The sequence below is a fragment of the Vitis riparia genome, chromosome 4 (genome assembly GCF_004353265.1).
Source record: "Vitis riparia cultivar Riparia Gloire de Montpellier isolate 1030 chromosome 4, EGFV_Vit.rip_1.0, whole genome shotgun sequence".
Classification (NCBI taxonomy): Eukaryota; Viridiplantae; Streptophyta; class Magnoliopsida; order Vitales; family Vitaceae; genus Vitis; species Vitis riparia.
This window is the reverse complement of record NC_048434.1, coordinates 5,330,183-5,346,425: the sequence shown is the minus strand read 5'-3', so window position 1 is coordinate 5,346,425 and position 16,243 is coordinate 5,330,183. Positions and strand designations below refer to the sequence as shown.

At 37.9% G+C, this 16,243-nt stretch overlaps 1 protein-coding gene across 2 annotated transcripts; it reads left to right on the top strand.

The window, feature by feature from the left end:
• Positions 1-824: 824 nt before the first annotated feature.
• On the top strand, positions 825-15,765 carry LOC117912580 (PX domain-containing protein EREL1). 2 transcript variants are annotated; one of them, XM_034827223.1, is made up of 10 exons: positions 825-1,551; positions 2,597-2,707; positions 4,693-4,791; positions 4,979-5,065; positions 5,884-5,992; positions 6,204-7,012; positions 13,601-13,771; positions 13,868-14,110; positions 14,486-14,704; positions 15,158-15,765. In XM_034827223.1, exons 1-10 carry the CDS (start codon positions 1,459-1,461, stop codon positions 15,371-15,373), a joined length of 2,157 nt encoding a protein of 718 aa, XP_034683114.1. In that variant the 5' UTR covers positions 825-1,458; the 3' UTR covers positions 15,374-15,765. The 2 variants fall into 2 exon arrangements, with proteins under 2 accessions (XP_034683114.1, XP_034683115.1); XM_034827224.1 differs by lacking the exon at positions 825-1,551 and having other exon boundaries at positions 2,618-2,750.
• The last annotated feature ends 478 nt before the right edge of the window (positions 15,766-16,243 follow it).

Genomic DNA, 16,243 nt, shown 5'->3' with positions numbered 1-16,243 from the left:
TTATCATTCTACATGTTTTGATAATTATTTCTTAAAACGGACATCATAAAATAAATTAAAATAATAAAAAAATAACTAAAAGATATTATCTGAAAACACCATTTTTTTTTTATATCATAAAGTAAAAAATAAATTTTTTATTATTAAACATGTTTTTTGTAGTTTTTGTTGTAAATGTTCTATCTAGTTCTTTAATTAAATGGTTTGGAGACAATTATAATTATTTGTCACCTAATTTTACACATATTTTGCATCCAATAAAGACTTATAAAATGTAGTATTACCTTTTTTTCCAAAAGAAAATTAAAATAAACTTGGTAAATATTAATAAAGAAATTGTTATAGTGAAATAAAATTATAGTTTTTAATAAAAGGAAAATGGTTAATAAGTTAATCTTAAATACACACTTTTAATAAATATTATTCTTCACAAAAAAATTTAGTATATGATTTGATAACGACAAAAATTGCCCCTAGTTTTAGATATCGCATAATGAAATCAAGATCGTTAAATAATAATATAAATATACAAGATCACGGTGGAGCAAATGAGACTAAAATATATATATAAAAAAATTAAAATATAAAATAATAAAATTGAAGTCGGATAAAAGTAACATTACAAATGTAAGAAAATTCCTTTTGAAAAAAATTGTATCACATCAATGCAAGAGAAATCAAAATCTAAATCATTATCAGAAAATAAAATAACATAGGATATAAATAGTTGTCTCGTTTTAAAATCACATGTTTTAGAAATGTTGAGAAAATCCATAACATGTTCCTTAGCCCAGAAGGAAAAAGGGTGGCCAAGGCCCTAACCACACGAGCCAATTGGGTCCTCGGGTGCAACCCTTCATCATCAACACAAAAGAAGAGTCAAATTCAGCCCTCTTTCTCTTTTGCCTTGCCGTAATGCCTACTTCGATTCCGCTTTGCAAAGCGAAAGACGGTTAGGTGGTACTCCGGCTCCGTTTAGCCTCTCCCCCATTTCCCTTTCTAACCTGCGCCACTCTCCCTCGTCCTTTCTGTGATGCTATCTGGTTCTAATTTTAATTTAATACTAGTATACCTGTGAAATTGTACGGTCGCCACCTGTCTGTCTTGTCTCTCCGTTCTGGTTTTTCCGATCCGATCACCAAAACCCTAGCTCCCCAAATTCTAGAGATAGAAAAAGACTGAGATTCTAGAGATCAAATGCTGTTTTCCCATCCTCAATTCTAGCGAGAGAGGAAGTTGATTCTAGGGGGACAAATAGAATCGTTAAAGACGAAGTAGGGAGAGAAAGAAACCATCATTCTCAATTCTCAGAGAGAAAGGGGGAGTGATGTTTCTTTCTCATCGTCAATTGTAGGTTGAGAGAGGTATCGAATGATCATCTTCGATTCATGAATCATATCTTCAAATCCTAGAGAGAGAACGAGAATCTACAGAGAGAGTGAGAGAGATCAGGTGGCGATGATGAGGAGGAGTAGTCCGCCGAAGCACAGACACGATGGGACTTCGCCACTGCCATTGGGGATGGACTGGAGTCCTCCTCCGCGGAAATGGGTAACATTTTCTTTTCAGCTTCAAAATTTGTTGAATTCGAAATTTACTTGAAATTCTGATGAACTTGAGTTTGATTTTGAGTGGATTGTGTTGGTTTTATCAGGTTGACTTGTTGTAGAAAACCACAAAAACATTTAGGATTTATAGATCTTAGAATTAGCATGAAAACTACTAAGATAGGACGTTGGAGATTGACAGACGAAATAGCAATTTCAGAAGCACAAATGCATGAACAATCTGATAATTTGAAGATTATAACATGTTGAAACCATAAAAGATTTTAAGCTATGAAATCAGTGGACAAAAGAATCACAAGAAAAAAATTGGTGGTGCTGATTAGAAGCCGTTGGTGATTTTCAAAACATGAATGCATAGCCAATCTGGCAAATTGAAGATTATCACGAGTTGAAACCGTAAAAAAAGAATTTTAAGCTATGACCAGGTGACACAAAATGACTACACAAAAGAATACAAGAAAATTTTAAAGTGGTGATTAGAAGCCATTGCAGGTGTAGACCGACTAGACTATTTCTAGACAGTGGTGCAGAGTTTTATCCCCCATCCTTGCCAATTATATGCAATGACACAGTGTTTCTCCCTGAGAAATTTTTTCCCTCCAATAATTGCTTTGCGCCATTATGTGTTTTATGAATTCTACCTCTTTTTTATCATAATTTACCCATTTTCTAAAGATGGAAAGTTTTTGATGTATGAAGAGGGAAGAAAATTTACTTTGTGATCAAGTGCCATTTCTAGGACTTAGCTTAAAATTATCTTATAATTCTACAGAAAAGGAAAAAGATCTTCAGGTTGTTTTTTTTCATCTGCCGACTTCTTTCTGAATGTACATTGATTGAGCACTGCTCCTTTCTCCTACCAGTTTATTTTTCCTATGCTAGTCGGTAAACTACTATCATTTGATTTAATGAATGGCTGAGATGTATTTGCTTAAATTTTCATGTTTCTGTGCTTTCTATGAAGTAGTGTAGTTGTGCTTCAGTTTTAATTTTGATTCTTAACAGAAAATTTTATGTTGTTCATGCAGAGTGGGCGGGACACTGTTTGGCCACATGATTATCACACAGGGTGGAGTTACTGTGTCATAATTCCTTCCTGGGTTGTCCTTCCAAAATCAAGAGATTCAGATCCTGTAGTGGTACTCAAATTGATTGACTCTCCAGTGTTTATCTATGCCAAGGGTTAGATGTTGTTTTATGCTATGTTTGGGATTTGACACAATATTCTATTAAATTCACTTGCAAGTTATGAATGATCACATATGTATAAACTATATATAGGTTCTAAATAGTTTGTTATAGATTTGGGATGTGGAATTTAAGTTATTTTAGTGTCATCCTAGTCAGAACAAAAGCAAATGAGATGAATTTGACGATGTTCTTTGTTGTGTGGCATAGTGTTATATTTACATGAGATTCAAGAGCATTATGTTGCATTGCTCGGTTTATGATTCACCATAGCAGTATGTGGATAGGATTTGGGGAAAGAGAGAATTCTTGGCTGTGTGATAGGATTCACACCACACACTCACTACAGAATTCTGCTAGCAATGAAACGGAGAGCCAACAATTAGGAAATTGCATTGATCAGATAGAAAAAATTACAAAGATAGAATAGCAGACATTCGAGAGGTCTGCAAACTCTCCCCACGAGCCCAGCTCAGTAACTTTTCACCAGAAAATCCCCTCCCCCTCTCTCCCTTCCTTCTTTTATTCTGATCCCTAACGAACTCAGTCCAGAGTCCCCAGTGTAGTCTAACTGAATCCAGCTCAGCACAAACTAACAGAAAACAATCAAAATTACAATAAAAGGTATAACAGAGAAAAATAAAGGTTGTTCACTGATTAATTTTCCACGTCACCATCCCCCATTCCCTCTTGGCTCACCTAGTGTATGTGAAACGCACTGGAGGTCTATCACTATGCCCTGGCATATATTACGATTACTTTCATGATTAAGCTTCACAAACTTCGAACAGTATCCCTTGATTTATTGCACTTGTATAACTTAATTGAAACATTGTATAACATAATTGATATTTTCCGTAGGGTGCATTGGGGATTGGGTTAGATCGTACATCGGGGATGGTTCTATATCTCTATTAGAATTTGTGGATTGGTTAGGTTCCCTGTAGGGTGCGGTTGCTTATTTTTTTATATTCACCCCTTCTGGCTTTTGTTGCTTTGTATTCATTGTGTGTATTTTTATTTTAATATAATCTCCTTTTACCCATCAAAAAACAAAAAAACATAATTGATATTCTCATTTGAATTACTGTTATTTAATTTCACTTCTACACCACTTTCTCCCCTCACTCTCTCAACACTAGCTTGGAGGATGGCATCCATGCTGCTGCCCCCATTAATAATAAGCTTCTGAGCTGCATTCCCACAATTTAACTAAGGTTAAAAATTTGTAGCATTTCTCCAGCTTCCTCCTCTCTTTTGTGCAACAAGAATTCACCTAATGACCAAGCCAGGGCCTTCACTTTGAATTGAAAGCGGTATTTACAAGGAAAAAAAACCAGACATGAAATGTATAAACAACCATTGGGAGAGAGAAGCACAATTGACAGGTGTGAACTAATAAGTAGTAAATGATTAACCAACTCCTCCTGTCATTCATTCATCATGCATCTTAGACACAATCCTAGCCTTTTGCCTAATTTGGTTTAAGTTTATGCCTGCAAAAGGATAAGTACATAAGCAGGATGCCAACACATGAAGAAAAATTGTCCCGAGATAAGCTTTGCAATGAAACTAAAGTTGTGAAGGGTCTCAAAGACTCATATTAAAGAGCTGGAGTAAGAAGATCTTTTCCTCTTCAGGTCCACAATATTGGCTCCTCTTATACATGTCCCCAATACTTGTGAAGTTTGACTACCTTTTTAAGATTATAAAAATATTCTATACTTGTTTGCATTTTTATATCATAAAAAGATATGATCTTTATTTGTTTCCTTCCTTTCTCTTTGGAATTTCTTTAAATGTTGCCAGCTTTTTTTAAGAATATAAATAATATACTTGACAGAGACAGTTCAGTTGTTCTATGCAAAAATATGTGGTGATACTTTACCAGTTATAGCTAGATGCATGTTTCTATATTAACATTCTTGATATACAGTTTTACAGGGTTCAGGTTGGTGTACAATCACCAGAAGGGATCACAACTATGAGGGGGGTATTAAGAAGATTCAATGACTTCTTGAAGTTATTTACTGATGTAATTCTGACTTTCCTTACCATTTTGGTACTTTAGGAACCTCTCTGTTATTTCAAGTGGGAAATTCATCAACAATGTAGTGAATTATTGTTTGAGCATTGGTTTAAGGAAACAACTTTTTGCTTTTCTCATTTAAAAGAAATCCATTTGCAGACATCATTATTCTGTTGTTGGATCACTTTTGCAGCTTAAAAAGGCATTTCCCAAGAAAAATATTCCACCAGCTCCTCCAAAGGGCCTCTTGCGGATGAAAAACAGGGTCTTATTGGAACAGGTGGGCTATTTACTTCTTATTTTTTCCAGTTTGTGTTGGTTGGCCAATGAGTTTATTGCCTTGGTCTTTTGGGATAATATTTGACAATCATACTATCAACACTTTTGCGAGATTAAAAATATTAATTGGTATGAAGCTAAGCTCCATTACTTAATGCTCAACATGACTACTATATACTCAAGGTTCAAAGTTGTGCTTATTTTTACTCTTAATGAAATGTTTTTTATTGGGAAAAAGTTATTTGAGTGGTCCACATTCAAATTTGAAATATGCTACTTAGTGTATGTACCACATGGATTAAGAACTATCAACTAATGATATGAATTTTAACTGTGTCAGCGTGTACTTTTTATCCTTTGAGTGGTCAGTCATGAATTTTTTATTGGAAACGACCGTTTCTTAGTATCCTAATGAGAGAAATTGTTGTATTTACTTGGCTGACCTCTAAGTGGTTCTCAGTGCACTTAGCCTAAGGTTTGGTTCAATTTAAGATAATGTGAGAATCATTCCAGTGAGTTCTTTCATATGCGCAAGAACAAAAATATGCCTCTTAGAGCAGCTATGATAGTAGATGAATTTATGCAGCACGTGTTTTTCTCTTAATGTATATTCTTGTAACCATGCTTTTTGTGTGTGTGTGTGTGTTTGAAAAATGGTGTATATGTGATTTTAAGGTCTAATCAGAGTATGAGCATATTTGTGAAATGAAGTTGTTTTAGTTATGGGGAAAAGAAAAAAAAAAAACCTTATCAAAAAACTGAAACTTCTTTGTATTTTTAACATGCTCAATAGTCTCAAAAGGCTTAGTTTTGTTACAGAGAAGGCGCTCTTTGGAGGAGTGGATGGCAAAGCTACTATCTGACATTGATTTATCGAGAAGCATTTCAGTAGCATCCTTTCTTGAACTAGAGGCTGCTGCTAGAGCTTGTATGTGTCTTTCCACTGCATCAAGTGTAATTTAGAATATCTTTTTGTTGCCTTAAAAAATTTCATTTACAGGATATTTGATGTTTTTTTTCTCATACATATTGAAAATACTGATTATTTTACTTTCTCTCTGTTCTTTAGCAAGGTTTGTTTTTGGCATTATATTAAGAGTCTGACATTCCACTCCACTTCAATATACCACTCTTTTCAGCATTCCAAGATGTAAATCAGCAAATTTCAGAAGCGAATCCTTCTGCCAATGGCACAATTTCTTCACTTCAGCATCATCCCAATTCATCCCTATCTGTGGTTGCCGGTAGTTCATCAATCACATCAGATTATGGTAGTGATACAGCTTATGAGACATCTGAGCTGGGAACACCAAGGCTAGGAAAAGATAATAGTTCTGAACTTGATCTTGATGATCTAATATTGGATGAAGATTTGACAAGTCCAATAGAAAAACTTGTGAAGTATGGGATGTCCAATATTGATGAGGGACTTTTTATGGGACAGACTATTCTAGAGCAGCTGGAAGGTTTTCCTAGGCATAAAACTCATGGCAGACAGGTTAACAGTCTTATAGGGAAGGATACAGAGAATGGAAATGCTTCTAAAGCTGAATTTCTTGCTGGGGACAGAATGGATTTCTTGCCTGAGGCAGATGATGGTAAGGTAATTAGTCATGGTCGAAAGCTCTCAGCCGGGAGTGTTGGAAGTGACACAAGTTCTTTAAGGGGAAGTGAAATGTCAAATTCTGGAATTATAAATTCAATAGGTGATGGCTCCCTTGACCTTCCGGGAGGTGTTGAAGTTTCGAGAACCACGGAAATTCTCAACAACATAGAACTGCATTTCTCGGGTGATACACAAATAGTTCTTCCTTTAGATCAACGTCATAAAATGAACAGGATTCTTATGACCATGCAGCAAAGGCTGGTCACAGCGAAAACAGACATGGAGGATCTTATAGCAAGATTGCACCAAGAGGTAGCTGTGAAAGGTTACCTTACAACAAAGGTATGTCAAAGTTGATTAAATTATGATTTCCCAGTCAACTATTGGTAGCACTGATTTATTATGAATGGCAAAAGAACATCATGTCCACTAGAACCCTGCCTATCCATGATAGTTAACTTATGATAATGCTCTAGTTGAATTAAAATTATAAATGGATTGCTATTATTGAGGACCCTTTTTATGGTGCTGTAAAAGGCGGATGCTCTTTGGTCTAAATTGAGGTAAATTTCTTTATTCACCACTGTTGAGAGAGAGAGAAAGAAGAAAGACCTTAATTCTCATTAATGTAAAAAATCTACTTACAATTGAGATATATATATATATATATACAAGGTTAGGAGTCCTAACTACCATACATGTGTCCTATATTAACAAGGAAAGGTTATACACTATAAATACATTATATTCAACACTCCCCCTCAAGTTGGAGCATATACGTCATATGCACCAAGCTTGTTACAAATATATTTAATCCTAGGACCTCTGAGAGATTTAGTGAAGATGTCAGCTAGTTGATCATTTGAATTAACAAAACTTGTAGCAACACATCCTAATGCGATCTTCTCTCTAATGAAATGACAGTCAACTTCAATATGTTTGGTCCTTTCATGAAAGACTGGATTGGATGCAATATGTAATGCGGCCTGGTTATCACATATGAGTTTCATCTGTTCATCATTTCCAAATCTCAACTCTTGAAGAAGATGTCTCAACCATATGAGTTCACATGTTGCCAAAGCCATAGCTCGATACTCGGCTTCAGCGCTAGATCTGGCCACTACATCTTGTTTCTTACTTTTCCAAGATATTAGATTACCTCCAATAAAAACACAGTACCCTGAAGTGGAACGTCTATCTGTGGGTGAGCCAGCCCAATCTGCATCTGTGTAACCAACAACCTGAGTATGACCTCTGTTCTCGTACAACACACCTTGACCTAGTGTACTTTTGATATATCGAAGAATGCGGATTACAGTATCCCAATGGCTATCACATGGTGACTGTAGGAATTGACTAACAACACTCACAGGAAAAGAAATGTCTGGACGAGTAATGGTGAGATAGTTCAATTTACCTACGAGCCGTCGATATCTCCCGGGGTCTCCTAAAGGCTCCCCCTGTCCTGGTACAAGTTTGACATTCGGATCCATAGGTGTGTCTACCGGTTTACAGTCTAACATACCGGTTTCTTCCAGGATGTCTAAAGCATACTTCCTTTGGGAAAGGACCACAGCAGAACTGGATTGAGCTATCTCAATTCCCAAGAAATACTTGAGTTTCCCCAAGTCTTTGGTCTGAAAGTCGGTAAAAAGGTGTTGCTTTAATTTCTGAATACCATCCTGATCACTGCCTGTAATGACGATGTCGTCCACATAAACAACCAGATAAATACACTGCCCCAAAGAGTTATGATGATAGAAAACTGAATGGTCTGTTGTACTGCGAAGCATGCCAAACTCTTGAACAACAGAACTGAAACGGCCAAACCATGCTCGAGGAGATTATTTCAAGCCATATAGAGAACGGCGTAACCTGCATACTAAACCAGACTCCCCTTGAGCAACAAAACCAGGAGGTTGCTCCATATAAATTTCCTCGGTAAGATCACCATGAAGGAAGGCATTTTTAATATCCAATTGATAAAGAGGCCAAGAACACATGGCAGCCATGGAGAGAAGCAGATGGACAGAAGCAATCTTGGCAACAGGAGAGAATGTGTCACCATAATCAGAACCATAAACCTGAGTATAGCCTTTAGCAACTAAGCGGGCCTTAAGGCGATCAACCTGACCATCAGGACCAACCTTAACTGCGTAGACCCAACGACAGCCAACGGTAGATTTACCAGAGGGTAAAACAATAAGATCCCAAGTGTCATTAGAGTGCAGAGCAGCCATTTCATCCACCATTGCCTATCGCCAGCCTGGATGGGAAAGAGCTTCATGGGTGCTCTTTGGAAGAGAAACAGAGGATATAGCAGAAACAAAAGCAGAATAGGGTGAAGATAATCGATGATAACTCAAAAAATTGTAAATAGGATGAGGATTACGAGTAGAGCGAGTACCTTTCCGAACAGCAATGGGTAAGTCATTAGGAGAAGGCAGAGCCGGGGTAGGTGAAGCTGAAGGGATAGGAAGTGAGTCAGCAGGTGCCTCAGCAAAAGGGAGAGGAGCAACAACACGAGGGCGACGATGATAAACCTGAAGTGGTCGAAGAGGCATAGCATCAGGTGGGGAGACAATGAGAATAGGCAAGACTTCAGAAACAGGAAGAGACTCAGAAGTGGTGGAAAAGAATGGTGAGTCCTCAAAGAAGGTGACATCAGTGGAGATAAAGTATCGATGAGTCTCAAGAGAATAACAACGATAACCCTTCTGAAGTCTGGAGTATCCCAAGAAGAGACACTTCATGGCTTTGGCGGAAAGCTTGTCCTATCCAGGAGTGAGAATATGAACAAAGCAAGTACAACCAAAGACACGAGGAGGAAGGAAATAAAGTGGTTGGTCAGGGAAGAGAAGGGAGTGAGGAATTTGATCATGTAAGACAGAGGAGGGCATACGATTAATCAAATAACAAGCGGTAAGAACAGCGTCCCCCAAAAACGAAAAGGAACATTACTATGGAGGAGGAGAGTACGAGCTGTCTCAACAAGATGTCGATTCTTGCGTTCAGCTACCCCATTTTGTTGAGGAGTATGAGCACAAGAAGACTGATGAAGAATCCCATTATGAGACATAAACGAAGTAAATGGGGTTGAAAAATATTCCCTGGCATTGTCACTGCGTAACACACGAATAGATATATTGAACTGGGTTTGGATTTCAGCATAAAATTTCTGGAAAATAGAGAATAACTCAGCTCGATTTTTCATTAAAAATAACCAAGTACATCGAGAATAGTCATCAATGAAAGTGACAAAATACTGAAATCCTAAAGTAGACGTAGTCCGACAAGGACCCCAAACATCAGTGTGGACAAGCTCAAAAGGAGACTTTGCCTGATTATTCAAACGCTTTGGGAACGAGACACGAGTATGTTTCCCAAGCTGACATGACTCACACGGAAGCGACGATAAAGTGGAAAAACGAGGGACCATCTTCTGGAACTTGGAGAGACTAGGGTGGCCCAGACGATTGTGAATGAGGAGAGGAGCATCAGTGGAAATGCAAACTGCAGGAGATGAATCCGAGGTGAGGTGATAGAGGCCTTGAGACTCACGTCCTATGCCAATCGTCTTCCCCGTACTCCGGTCCTGCAAGGTCACAAATTTATCAGAAAAGGTAATAGAGCAATTAAGAGTACGAGTGATTTTGCTGATGGAAATAAGATTAAAAGGACATTCAGGAGTATAAAGGACAGAAGTGAGAGGTAGAGAAGGTAGAGGAAGGGCCAAACCAATACCTTTAGCAACAGTTTGAGAACCATTAGTTAAGGTAACAGTAGGTAAAGCAGAGGTAGTAGTAATAGAGGAGAAAAGATCCTTATTACCAGATAAGTGATCAGAAGCTCCAGAATCTAGAATCCAGGGTCCAAGAGAAGATGTGTGGGTAAGGCAGGCAGAGGCATTACCAGGCTGGGCAATAGAGGCAACAGAAGCCTGAGATGCGGAAGAGCTCGGGGGCTGAGGCAGCGGAGAATCAGAGGACTGGGCCACATGGGCAGTGCGAGGAGGTCGTCCATGTAACTGATAGCAACGATCGCGAGTGTGGCCAAGTTTATTGCAATAAGTGCAATGAGGACGTTGACTTCTACCTCGAGAACCACTGCGGCCTCCTCGAGAGCTAGTTTGAGAAACTAACACAGAAGAATCTGAAGTGCTATCAAATGGCAAAGTCTGAGTGGAGAGATACGGAGGAGGCGAGCAAACACATCATCCAAGGACGGAACTGATGAACTACCAAGAATCTGATCGCGGACAGGCTCAAGATCCGGACGGAGGCCAATAAGAAGAGTAAGAACCATGAAGAACTTGTCAAGCTGTGTTTGTTGAGCTCCAACATCAGGAGTAAGAGGCATCACAGTCAAGAACTCCTCCTTAAGAGAGGCAATCTGGCCAATATAAGTAGATAGATCCAAGTCCTGTTGGCTGAGATGGACAATAGCAGAAGCCACCTTATAAAGACGCTGGATATCATTCGTATATAATCCTTTGGCCTGAGTCCAAAATTTAAAACAAGTTTTGTAGGCCCGAAGATGAAGAAGAATCTTGGGATCAACCGATTGCCATAATACACTACATAACTGTGCATCTATCTTCCTCCACTGTACGCGGTCAACCTCAGGGATATCTGCCTCCTGTGTAATCAAGTGATCCTCATATCCTTGACCCATAAACCAAAGTTCAACAGAGGCAGACCAGGAAAGATAATTGTCACTGCCATCCAATTTCTCCGAAGTAATCATAGGAGATCCAGATATAACAGCGGAAAAAATGGAATTTTTAGTAGTCATATTTACTTATCTGGAGAATGAAGTATGTTTGGATCGAAGGCAGCCCTAATACGGCTTCAGATTGTGGCGTGGCACCACCGAAAAAGGGAGACGGCCTCAAATCGCGGCGTGGTACCACCAGAAAGGTAGAAGAACACTTCCCAAGGCACGTGCAGGGATTGGAGTGGAGAAAAAGTAGTCGGAGCTTCGCCGGAAAGACTGTTTGGAGGGCCGACGAAGACAAAAATCCCCAAAAGAGGTACGTGCAGGGCTCGGATGGGAGAACCAGGGAGGTAGGGAGGTTGGTCGGCGTCAGGCGAAGCTGGAGGAGGAGGCGCGTCGCCGGAAAAGTCCTCACGCGCCCTCACGCGCCGGCGCGTGAGATGGAGCCGCCGGCCGGAAAATTGCGCGTGGCCGGCGCGTGGATGCTCTTTTGGTACCGGTGCCTTCACAAAAGTTGGAGATCTCCTCCAGGCGCTCCTTCTGGTATGGTCGGTGTCGGAAAAATACGTTGCCAGAAAGTTCGCCGGCGGTGAGTGGTTTCTGTCGACGATCCGACTGACCGGAAAGTATTGGGAGATGGGGAAGGTGACCGGAATGAAACACGGTCACCGGAAGGTTTCCCGGAGTTGATGACACGGGAAATAGGAAAGAATTAGATTTTCTTCCTTGGCTCTAATACCATGTTGAGAGAGAGAGAAAGAAGAAAGACCTTAATTCTCATTAATGTAAAAAATCTACTTACAATTGAGATATATATATATATATATATATATATATATACAAGGCTAGGAGTCCTAACTACCATACATGTGTCCTATATTAACAAGGAAAGGTTATACACTATAAATACATTATATTCAACAACCACATTGTAAAAAAAATAAAACATAAATAAATAAATAAATCAATAAACCGAAACAATATGCTTTGGGACTTTTGTTCAAATGAAATGGTCACGTATGGAACCATGACGTGCTTGTGTTTTGAATTCTTCAGCAACAATTTCCTTTCTAAAGAAGTCATGGCTGCTGACATAGATCATATATCATTCCAACTCCAATGAGTTATGAAGCTATGATACTGACAGTCTCTTCAAACTCCCCCCTGTTCTGTTCACTTACTCATTATTACTTATTTGTGCCATTGGTTTGCTTCCAATGTGCCCAAATCTTTTCCATCTGCTTTCCTTAATTTTGTTCTTAAAAAGAGTTACTTGTGATTCTAGTCTTGTCGTTCCACGTGTTTGCTTCTCTCAAAATAAATAAGAGAGATAAAATTCCTAGTGTTCGACATATCACTCTTGGTAAGTACACTCTAATTTAGATCTCAAGCTATAAGTTAATAGAAAAATATCGTCTCATTTCCTAGAGCTGAAGGTTGCCAATTGATTTCTTTCTTGGTTTTCCTTATATCTGAATAAATGAGGTAATGTATCTTCAATAGTTGTTTTGGAAACTTTATTGGGTATTAGTTTTCAATTCACCTTAGTCCTATCCATGTGCTTATTTCTTTCTCATAGTTCTGAGTGTAAAGTGGTTGATGGTGGTTGGTTGAGTGTAACTGAGGAACCATGGAGATGGATCACATCCTTCATTGCATGAACATGATATAGGAGATGAATAAAATGTAATAGAGACAAGCCACCATGAAAATTTTATACAAGCAGGACTTGGATATGGCAATAAATAGATCCATTCCATTGGTATCCTGACTTCCCTCTTCTTACCTTTTTCTATCTCTTCTTTCCAGTCTCATCTGTAGTTTCCTTGTGTATATGGTTCTTCATTGTTTTCCATTTTACATATTTGGTGCATATTAAGTACTGTTTAGCATGTCTTATGTCTGTGGTTTGGGCAAGTTTGAAGAGTTCATCACTTGCTTTTAAATTCCAGCTCTTGGCATTGCCTGCTTAATTGAATGATGGATGTATGCTTATTCAAGTAAATTTTTGAAACATTGTTTTTTATTCGATAAGATAAGGGTGCATTAATTGTGACCATGAATCATACAAACCCAGTACTGAATGACTTCTCTCTGATGTCCATACGTGGACAGATTCTTTATCGTTACAATCTTCTGCTGACAGATTCTGTAAAAACCTTAATACTATATATGGATATTATAGACTAGATCTAGCTAATTGTATCATCTCAGGTCAAGGATTTGGAAGTGGAACTTGAAACTACGAAACAAAAAAGTAAAGAAAACCTGCAGCAATCTATTTTAATTGAAAGAGAAAGAGTCACTCAAATGCAGTGGGATATGGAGGAACTCCGGAGAAAGACCTTTGAAATGGAGTTGAAGTTGAAGTCGAAGTGTGAACAGGTTATATATCATTTTACTTGTCATGCCCACCTTAAGATCATATTTCCTCATTAGTTATTATAATGGTTCCCTGAATAACATGTGAGGCCATTCCAGGATGACAAGTTGTATCCAGAGTCAACAAAAGTATCTTCCAATCAGGAGAAAGACATGCTGCTGGAGGAGTTGGATGCTACTAAAAAGCAGCTTGAAAACTTGCTGAAGCAACATGAAAAACTGGAAATGAAATCAAAATCAGATATTAAGGTTCTTGTTAAAGAGGTTAAATCTCTCAGAAGTTCTCAAACACAAATGAAGCAGGAGCTGAGTCGATCTCTAAAGGAAAAATCAGAAGCAGAGGTTGGTTGTTATTCCCTAAAAGCATATGTTACATGATTACAAGTGTCTTTTTTCACTATTGATGGCAAGTATCATTTTCACCATTTGGAGCCACATTACCAATTTAGATAAATTAGAATAAGTTGACACCATTGAAATTATTAACCAATTGTTTCTGATTCTTTTCGAGTCATTATTTTTGGGACTAATCTCTTCCTTTCCTGGTCTGTGGGCTTTGTGATTGCATCCCTTCGCTCAATTGTCAAATATAGAAGGGAAATGACTTACTCTCCCATTTTTTCTTCTACTCCTTATCAATAGATTGATTTACTTTGCTTCTTTAAAATTGAATACAGCAAAAGATCTTATGTTGCTTAAATATGGGTATGTTTCCAGAAACTCCTTCAACAGGAAAGAGAAAGAAGTGAGCTGGAAAACACTGCTAGGAGAAAATTGTTGTATGAATGTGAAATTCTTCACAATCAACTTCGAGAATGCAGCCTTAATTTCCCCGCAGAAGATGGAGATAACTTTGCTATGAATTCTTCCCCATTATCAGATGCCTTAGATCTCTTGACAACATCTGACAACCAAATTGGCCGCCTCCTTGCAGAGGTACTCTTCATATCCTCTCCCCAATATTTTTATGTTCTTTTAGCGCATCTTCTCATTTATCCATTTTCAGGCTAGTTAGAATCTTGGGGGCTAGTTTTTGTTTTAGATGTTAACATTGGTGGTACCTCATTATATTCAAACCATTAAATTATCTGTTTGCTGAATTTGCTTAAATATTCTACATAATTATCTTTGTTTCTTAGATTAGACTATGATCTCTTTTTTCATATTTCTTTTCCTAATTACCACTACATGATTATCTTTGTTGTTTCTTGATTAGACTATTACTACTCTGTTTTGCATACCTATCCCTTTTCCTAACTATTGCTACTAGATTACCTTTGTTTCTTGATTAGACTATGTATCCCTTGCTGCATTTTTATTTTCCTAATTTCTTTTCTTGCCATAACTTCATTATTATTATTATTATTTTTTGTCCAAAAAATTGATCAGGCACCACTCTTAGCTCAAGACAATGAGTATGTTGTCTCTGGCATTGATAAAAATGACAACAGCAACAATGATGTATCAAGGATTGATGATGAGTTGAGGAAGGTGCTGAAGGATATCTTCTTGGAAAATGCTAGATTGAGAAAACAGGTCAATTCGGTTATCCGGAGGTCTCTCAAAATGGACATTACGTCTGAAAACAACCATGAGGATTCATAAGGCAAAACTGCACCACACAATCTCTCAGAAACATGAAAGGGGGATGATAGTGTAAATTTTACCTTAAAACCCTCCCCCAACTCTTCCGGGAAATCAATCATCCACCGTTTTAGATGGTTGGTCTCTCTGAAGTCTCAGTAGTTTCACATGTAATTTTGTGATTTCATACACGAGAGTCCCAAAGCAGATACTATTGAAAGCAACATTGTACTGTCCTTTTCTTTTACTTGAATAAGGAGGAAAAAAGAAATGATAGGAAAACATCAGAACACAACTGTTAAATGAATTACGGGGCATGTCTGCAGCAGGGCATGTATTGTAATTAGGCTGGAATAACTTTATAGGATACAATTTGTTCATGGCTTGAGGTCCAAGAGCATATTGATCAAACATTTCGGGCTTTTCTCGAGAACTACTGAGATCAATTTTGACAGCTTTGCTTGCTTGGGTAGGGATGGGTTCGTGTTAAAAAGAATATATCTCTCACTCTCATGCATAGCCCCAATTGTCTCAACTATGCATTAAAATATATGTAAAATATTCAAAAAATTAAAAAAAAATAAAATACCATTAGTATGAATTGGTCCTACCAAATTCCAGCCAACTTAGGTTATTAGACGAGACTATAAACAAATGAGATTATAAAGGTATAAACAAATGAAACTTAGAGCAAATAAAACGAAAGAAACCTGAAAGTGTATACCACCAACCACCTAATTGGTTGTACCCTTTCAATACCACTGAAAAATATAGGAAAAGTACATTTCGGCACGGTAACTATTTGATTGATCTGAAATAAAATAATCTTGTGATGAAAAATGCGTGTAAAGGTGTGATTTTCCATCATCTCATATTCACTACAGGGGTCCG